Genomic DNA, 9,180 nt, shown 5'->3' with positions numbered 1-9,180 from the left:
CCGGACTAAGAAATACGAGTGTAAAAAGGTCAATTTTCTCCTTAGCCCCGGACAAGAGCTTAGTACGGGACTAATTGGCGAGTGTAAAAAGCTGAAAAAAAATGGTACGGGACTAACGATAGTCCTGGGTCAGAGAAAGTACGGGGTTAAGAAACACAAGTGTAGAAATGGCTAAACAGATTTAGAAGTCGTTTTTTTCTCTCTCAATCTAATATTAGATTGGTCTCTCACGACAGCAGTGGCGGATCCACCGAGCGCCCCGCCCCCCTTAATTTTGTTTTATGTGTGTGTGTGTGTGTGTGTGTGTGTGTGTGTTTTGTCAGAGTAATTAAAAACAGGGAAAATTGAAGAAGGCTTTTTTGTTTTGTTTTGCTAGTCAGCTGAGGGGTGAATAAACTGATTTGCCCCCCCCCCCTTTTTTTACGGAATTCCTGGATCCGCCCCTGCACAATCTTATTGATTGATTTTTAATGTAATATGTTTCACTCTTGTGTCTTCATGGGATCAGGTTACTATGGCAACAACGCCGAGGAAGACAGGGACATCGATGTCCTCTGTGAGATAGCGACTGACATCGAGAACGAAATAGCGCCCTTGTTTGACGAGGAAGACGCAGAAAAGAGAGTGAGAGATTTTCTTCTGAGCTCTCTTTTGTTTACTTGTTGTTTGCTTGTGCGTGTGCGTGTGAGTGTGTGTGTGTGTGAGTGTGTGTGTGTGTGTGTGTGTGTGTGTGTGTGTGTGTGTAGTTTTGTCTTCTTAGAGAAGGCTGTGATCTCATGAATGGATTTTTCAATCTTATTTAGAAATGATCGCTTATCCTCCCCTTCAGGGGAACCAATGTAGCAATGACTGAGGTTGCTATAAATATCATTTTGATTAACAGGAATACTGAAAGAAAGACGTGATATAAACTGACGGATTCTTAGGATAAGTTGAGATATCATCGAACAATGTCGAATCATTCCTATCATTTCACATAATGTGCAACTTGTTTGATATTAGAGTATGAACATTGGAAAACTACCGTGTACAATGTATGTTGACTTTTACCCCTTAGTTTCAAATATTTTGTTGCACGAGTTTATTATATCATAACTGCTATGTGTTTTGTCGTGGTTGTAGGCGCATACAAATTTTGTGTCATGTACACTTACAAAAAGAAATTTGACGAACACAAGTACAAGTTGCACTTACACTATTGGCAACCAAAACGATTTATTTTCCTATCTCGTGTGATTGAAGCAAGCAGCCCTTATCAAGTCCAGAGACACAAACCTGAAAAAGTTCTTCGAGTTCCTCTCGGACTATATTCAGAAGTCGGACGGGATCTATCTCATCGGAAATCGGGTAAGCGTGTCTTGCAGATACTTTGCTCATATACGAAGGGCAGAGGGCGGGGGGAAATCAAATCAAAAATTTCATAATTTCTCTTCCTTTTAATTACTGAGTACACATCGATTACATTGATGTGATTAGATTAGATTCTTGCGTGATCCAAAATTTACCCTTTTGAAGGAAAGTACCATACAGTGTACTATCACTATAAACGTCCATCCAGGCTATTTGAAAAATAGTCGAAATGCTACTTTTCTCGATTTTAACTCTTACTTTAATGTTCAAGGTGCGCGATGAATTTCCTAAAAAAGTATGAACATCTGCAAGATTTTCTATTGTATATAGTTCCATCACGTAAATGAACGAAAAGTGTAGCTGTTATTGTTATAATATAGATACGAATTTCCTTTTGTACGTCAGCATCAAAGAAGAATGACGTTATTGCTCGTTCATTTTTGAACGAACAATTCTGCCGAAGAGGGAATTGACAATTTTGTGTGCATGACCTAGAGCTGTACTAAATGCCCTTAAACGATTAACAACTCTTTCACATGGTATTTGCTCTAATTTGTTGCCTAAATGCATTTTCCGCTCTCCCTCTCTCTCTTTCTCTATCATTCTCACATTACTCATCACAAACCAACATATTCATGCACACACACACACACACACCCACACACTCACACACACCCCACATACGTCCGCTCGCACACGCACGCACTGACACAACATACACAAAAACAGATAACAGTCGCGGACTGTGTGGTCTTCAATATACTGGACTTCTTTCTGGACAGCGTTCTGGTTGCCAAGGGATACCTTGACTCCTATCCGGTGCTGCTGAAGTACTGCAAGTCCATCATGGATGATTCCACACTCTCACCGTATCTAAAATCTCGCCCGTACACCATGTACTGAGAAGCAAGAAAAAAACACACAACAACGCAGAGGGGAGGGAAGCATGGATTGTCGTAGACTTTTGAGGGGGCAGTCGAAATGAATTACATAATTTCATATCATGAGGTACAAAAATCAATAATATCATGTATAAATTTGTGGAATTTATTGTCATCCCCGTGCAGATAACCCAATACTCTTATTTTTTTTTTTAATTAAAAAGAAAGTATGTGTATACTGAGTAAAGAAGATGCATGATATAGGAGGCTCACATATTCCAGTATTGTAGCTATGTAATCCTATTACAATACCACTTGCAATTACAAGTTCCCCACTGTATAAATTAAGCATGCTTTCTTCTTTTGTTTTGCTTCCTTGAGCACCCAGTCCTGCATTTCAATGGTGAAACTGCCACGGCATCATACTCGCCCGTTGTTATTTGTTATAAATTTTGAAAACCTCCTTATTCCCTATCCCAATCACAATAAACATTGAAACTCTGTACGAGTATGACCAATTTATAGATGTTCAAATGCAAAGTGTAAAAATCATCTGGGGTTCTCCTTTAAAGGCTATGATGATAAATGATTAATATATATATACATATATATATATATATATATATATATATAGTATATATATATATATATATATATATATATAGTATATATATATATATATATATATATATATATATATATATACCGATGATGGCGCCCTCTGCTGAAGGTCTTTATTTCATACTTTTGAAGTATGACCTTTTTTTTTTACCATACTAACGTCTTGATACCTACAGGTATAAAGCCTTGTAACAGGGCTCGAGTGATTGACAATCATGCTCGACTTGTGGTACACTCTGCATGTAAAACTCCTCAGTTGAAATAGCACTTGATGTCTAATTGTTTCTACTGTGTAGGTTCGTACGATAAAAAGGGATATGGGGAGTATGGTGAAGAGGCTGCAAATTTCATTATTCAGGCACCAGGAGCGAAGCACCATTGTGAATCAATTCAAAATATAGGTGGCCATAGAAACAACTTCGGCATCTCTCTGTACACCATGTCCGCAACGTCTACAAAACACCTTTAAAATTTCATTATCGCCAGATGACCTCTTTTTCATAATTGTCGTGTTTTTTTTTATTTCTTTTTTTGTTTGTCGATTTGTAGCTCAAACTTTTTCACCAGTGTTTAATGAGCAGAAAGTAGAGATCTCGTTCTAACGTGTCTGAGAATTTACGTGCCATCTAAGAGACGACATGCATAATGAAAGAACAATGACTAGAAATCACGACATTCGTGTTCATACATTATATAATCAAACATACAATACTGTCTTGTGTCTTAGACATTCATTGATGTATACGTACTCACATGTTCGTTATGAATGTGACTTAAATGGACATCTTTCAGCACTCAAAGGAAGTTAGTAAGGGGAGGAATATCTTTTTGCATGTAAGTCTAGTATACTCTAAGACACTGCACGCAGAAAGTTTTGTAGTGCGTATTCCGTCTGATGCATGATGGGAATGCTTGCGTTGATCATAATCATGACAGAGACAAGAAAGGAGGATTGTGTTGTATCGAGAAAGTTGCCTCTTGGTCAAAATTAAAATACGATGACATGATATGTTTGCGTTCAAAGACGCTGACTTCATGTCAACAGCAGCGGTAACAAACCGATTTGTCTACGATAGTGATTTGCCTACAATACTGATACGTGTACAGAATCACATTTGCACGTATCATAGGGAAGTCAATAAAAATGGAAGCATTAAATCAGAAAGATTATGTTAAAATGATTGTTGGTTGTTTGTTTGAGCCCTTTTATACCTCGTTATAAGACATGATTTCGATCTTAACTGATTGCCCATTATAGGAACAGCATCTAGCTGCAGGTACATTCTCTTACACTTCCTTTGTTCATGCACTTGCCATAAGCATTGTCTGCACAACAGTAATAATGAAGGAAACTCCACGAAGGACGTCGTTTTAACGAATTTTCGCCCATAGGTCTTAACAGCGAAAATTCGTCAAAGCAACGTCTTTCACGGGGTTTCCTTCATTACTATTGTTGTGAACTAATATCTTCGTAGACTCAGAGTAGAAACCTATGATATATATGTATATATATATATATATATATATATATATATATTCTCATAAGTGGGCGTACGTTTGTCCTTGTGGTGTGTCAAATTACTATTTGCATGATTATTGCTGGACTTAATTTGTTCCTTGTAGTGGACATACAATATTTCCATGAAACATCCTAAGACAGAGAAATATACAACTTGTTTAGATTGCTTGAGATGCGCTGACATTGAATGAGACTACTCAACGCGATTATCTTAACTTCACTTCTGCTATGGTTACCCAATATCTGCATGCTTCACCTTCGGTTAGCAACTCCCCTTGTACATTAATTGTCTGCTGGACAACGTCCTTTGAATGCTCATCTGCGATCGGCGTTGATCGCGATGTCGCCAAAACTGCCCGATTTTTCGAAATATGACGAGATGGAAGCAAACCCACAAAGGACGACAACAAACTGCCACAATCAGTCCGAATGACCTCGCTGTGCAATGTTCTTCCGGGACATCAGAGTTGCAATTTCACACGTCGTCACAAGAGTACATTTATCCCACTGTGTGAAAGTCCGGATCACCCTGGGGGACCCTACTATGGAACTATGTGAACATAGTGTGAACACATTGTATACCTTTTCATTGTGCGAAAACTATAGATGTGACAACCTATGATGAAATATAAAGTGAGAGTAGTCACAAAGGAATAGCAAAGATGTGACCACACTGTGATCACTCTGTGTTCATGTAGTCGATTGTGTAGTCACTCCATGAACACACTGTGTTGACGTTGTGCTCTTTCCTGCAGGGGTTACACGGTAAAAAGAAGATATCTTAAAGGGAAGATAAACCCCAAGAGCAATGTAGATTGAGTGAAACAAAAATTCACTTTTCTAGAATTATGAAAGAGCAATGGACCAACCGCTTTCAGAAAGCAGGGGAATAATTGCTACCCTTAACATAATGTCAATATCAAGTTGATGGAATTTTGTAATTTTCATGAACAAGTGATTTTTGTAGAATTTTCTTTATATTTTCTTGGTATTGTTGTCCACTCATATGTCATAACCTCTAGTAGTCTCCTCATCCAGCGGTTCCAACACCAAAACTTCAAAAATTCATAACTTTTGCATCGATTGTCCGATTTTCTTCAAACTTTCACTGATGTGTTCTACTAATGTTGCTGCTTTCACTCAATCCACATTGCTCTTTGGTTTTACCTTCCCTTTAAAATTGAAAATTCAGAAACGAGCGCATGACGACATCAGTCCTGAACGCTGACGCAGCTGTTGGAATGGACATTGCTCTGTACATAATTACACAAATGCCTTTGTGTACCTCGAAAAAAAGTGTGCCGTTATCTCAAACTATTCTAACAGATCTTGGAAGGAGCTGGGAATGTCGAATCATATCCAAAGTCATCATTCTCCACCATGGTATCGAAATCCTTGGCACCTTTTCCGACTGACATTTTCGTTATTATCACTCACTTTCTTAGATTAAAGGGGAATTCCAGACGATTTTCATAATTTCACATCATGGAGTACATAAATCAACAACTCAATGTATAGATTTGTAGAATTTATTATGGTCATTGAGCAGAGAAACAATACTTTGAAAAACCTTAAACAAATTACACTGAACAAGGACGATGACATAGGAGGCTCACATATTTCAGAAATAAAGCAGTGTAATTCCATTGCAATACCGCTTGCTTGCGAGTTCACCTTTGTAGATTTTATGTATGCCTTTTTCTTTTGTTCTGCTTCCTTGAACCCCAACTCATGCATTCTTATTGTGACCCTGCCATGTCATCACCCTTGTTCATTGCAATTTGTTATAAATTTCGAAAATATTCTTATTCTTCATCCCAATTATCATACATTCTGAAACTCTGTCCTCAGTACAACTAATTTATAGGCCCTAGTTGTTCAAATGTAAAAATCTGAAAATCATCCAGAGGTCTCCTTTAAAGTGCTGCTTTTATGCATAGATGCAAAAAATATATTTGTTTTTGAAATGAAGCTTTTCATGAGAATGAATTGAAAATCGAAGAGAAATATAGACATCCTCTTGAGTGCAATATCTGCAATCAAGCAATTAACACTTAAGGAAGAGACAAATGTACAAAAATGGCCTGGCTGAGATGTTCCTTACCGGCAAAGAGAGATGAATGTCATACCGTGTTGAGGGAATTTCATCAATCTCAAATCGAATTTCTCTGAGAATGTTTTCCTTTTCAATCGGAAATCATTTTATTTCGAAGTATCAATCCTCAAAGTCTTTCGAATATCTATGTTATTCTCACTTTTATTTTACTCTTTTTTTCAATTGCATACCTATAATACAAAGAAGCCATGACAGATGTTATCTGTATTTGGAAATTAGCAAGATGATTAAAATGGTTAGGTACACATTACACTCAGTTATACATAAAGATTATGTTTCCACATACACGTATGGAAAATCACAGTATCTTTGATTTCACGCGCATTTTCAAGCCTACATTAAAGAATGATGCCATTATGTACATCTGTACAGTGCACTGATTTATTATCCTGCTAAATTTGACCCAAAAATTGATCAACATCTGGAGTTGATTCATTTGCAATGTGATCGATAAAATGCTTGAGCGAAAAAAAGGCAGAAAGTTAGGTGCCTCTCGCTGCGCAAACACTGCAGAGGCTCAAACGCCCACAGCTGAGCAGACGACGCGTTGGACTCTGCTTCACTTGCGACAATGCATCTCTCAAGGAGAAGAAAAATACGACTCGCTCTCGCTACCATCGCCGTGTTCATGGTAGGCCGCGCCGTCGTGGAATACCTCGTCGCGCAGTACGACCCAAACATGAGAGCTCTAGCGTCTGGTCTCGACAACAAACGAGATGTCCACGCTGGTCACCCTTGGAACAGAGGCAGACATGGTATCTTTGACCGTTTCTCCGCTTCGCTCACAAATCGTACGGCCGTCGGTGGTAATTCTGATGCTGAGCACATGGCGGGCCGTGTTCCTGTCACCGTCTCGCATGGACCAGCTAACTTTTATCATTCAAAAGAGATCAAAGACGGTAACAAGATAAAGTTGACTATGCCGGTAAATTTCCACAAAGTTACAACAAGGAATAGTACAGACACATTGGAGAAGGGTACAAGAAAGAATAGTACAGAGACATCAATGAAGGCATCTGACGGCAAGTCTGTACACAACGCTAACACGACGTATAAGAGCAAAGGACACGGAAGCGATCCTACTGAGAAGAAAGAGGCTGCAGCAAAGGACCAGCAGTCAGCAAAGTTAAACGAGAATAAAGGAGACAAACAACATGGTCCATACTTTCTTACAGAAGAAAAAGGTGTAGTAAACGGAACATTCAAAAGTGGTGGTGATAACGGAACACGTCAAATAGAAAATAAGCAACAGGTATACCTGAAAATAAACAAATCCATTCAGGATAAGAAAATTCCACAGGTGAAAATAAATGAGACTGGTGGTTGGCTCCGTGAAGTGCAGTGGGAACCACGAATGGACCTCCACGACTACAAATACTTGATAAATCCCTCAAAAACGTGTTTCACTGAAGATGGGGACAGAGCAAATATTACACTCCTGATCCTTGTCGCTACTGCACCACAACATAGCATGCGTCGTATGGCAATCAGGCGAACTTGGATCAACGGAACAAACGCTCACAATCTCCCGGCGAGGACACTATTTATGCTGGGCGTTTCAAGCGACAAGACAGCACAGCGCATGGTTGAAAACGAGGCTAGGCGATTCAACGACATTCTGCAGGAGGATTTCGTGGATTCGTATCATAATCTCTCCATCAAAACCATTATGGGTTTCAAATGGGCAGCCAGGTTTTGTTCGCACGGACAGTTCCTCATGAAAACCGATGACGACGTCGTCGTCAACGTCTACACACTGGCACGAGACCTTTCGCTGGTTGACGAGAAAAGTCGCAGCGACTACGTCGTCGGTCGCCGAACCAGCGAAGCTCCGATTAGGAATGTTAAAAATAAATGGTACACGCCAAAGCATTTATTTCCTGGCAGCATGTATCCGCCGTACCCTCAAGGACATGGTTATATTCTCTCCATGGATCTTGCGGTCCGCCTCTACAGGGTGTCAACTGAGGTTCCCCTCTTTCCTTGGGAGGACGTTTTCGTCGGCATACTGCTGGACAAACTCGGCGTGACAGTCCAGGGTAAAACGTCGTTTCATTTCACCGACTGCATGTACAAATCCGGTCCTTTAATCAAGTCAAATGTTACAATCTTAGCGCTACAAAGAGGCTACATCACTTGGGATCTTTTTACCGAGGAAATAGAACAGGTATGGAGGGTCATTGAAACCGGGAGATGGCCAAAGTTTGAGGAAAAGGACAAATGTACGAAAGAAAAAATACTTAATAGTGCCTATTTGCCGTGATAATAGGACAACATCAGCACACGTAGGAAAGTGAACTATTGCGTTTGTATCACATTGGTTGATTTTTTTTTTTTTTTGATATCACAATCACAAATGATTTGGGTAAAGATGGCCGTTGAGCAGATAACTCGGAGAGGAATTTTCCATTAAGAAAAGACAAAAAAAACAAACAAACAAACAAACAAAGGGAAATACAAGACTATGAGCAGTCCCTAAAATGTATCATTTCTATTCATTATATGCAGGGGGAAAAGGAAAAATATTGAAAGAAAGTATGACCAACGGAAATGCAGTGATTATTCAGATTACGATTCACAAAAAGGCTCAATGTCTGAATTTTATTGGTAATGACTTGTGTACTTCTGCTTGTCAATTTGAAGTTTTCTCATGTGACTATGGGCGAGTAAGTTGTTATAGATACACAGTTGAA

General features: G+C 39.1%; 2 protein-coding genes across 2 annotated transcripts in view; both read left to right on the top strand.

Moving 5' to 3' along the window:
- Window positions 1–2,273, top strand: part of LOC139720590 (glutathione S-transferase 1-like) — an 8,673-nt gene extending 6,400 nt beyond the window's left edge. The window contains exons 3-5 of the mRNA XM_071631941.1: window positions 509–624; window positions 1,243–1,347; window positions 2,080–2,273. Of these exons, the coding sequence (XP_071488042.1) occupies window positions 509–624; window positions 1,243–1,347; window positions 2,080–2,253 (395 nt within the window). The 3' untranslated portion in view covers window positions 2,254–2,273. The remainder of the gene's footprint in view (window positions 1–508; window positions 625–1,242; window positions 1,348–2,079) is intronic.
- A 4,799-nt stretch (window positions 2,274–7,072) lies between these two features.
- On the top strand, window positions 7,073–8,768 carry LOC139720588 (UDP-GalNAc:beta-1,3-N-acetylgalactosaminyltransferase 1-like). The gene has a single exon (XM_071631940.1). The coding sequence runs from the start codon at window positions 7,116–7,118 to the stop codon at window positions 8,748–8,750; it is 1,635 nt and encodes a 544-aa protein (XP_071488041.1). The 5' UTR covers window positions 7,073–7,115; the 3' UTR covers window positions 8,751–8,768.
- Window positions 8,769–9,180: the final 412 nt, after the last annotated feature.

This window comes from Diadema antillarum, unplaced genomic scaffold (assembly GCF_040938485.1).
Source record: "Diadema antillarum isolate AM-2024a unplaced genomic scaffold, OU_Dant_1.0 scf00000129, whole genome shotgun sequence".
Taxonomy (NCBI): Eukaryota; Metazoa; Echinodermata; class Echinoidea; order Diadematoida; family Diadematidae; genus Diadema; species Diadema antillarum.
This window is presented reverse-complemented; position numbering and strand designations above follow the sequence as displayed.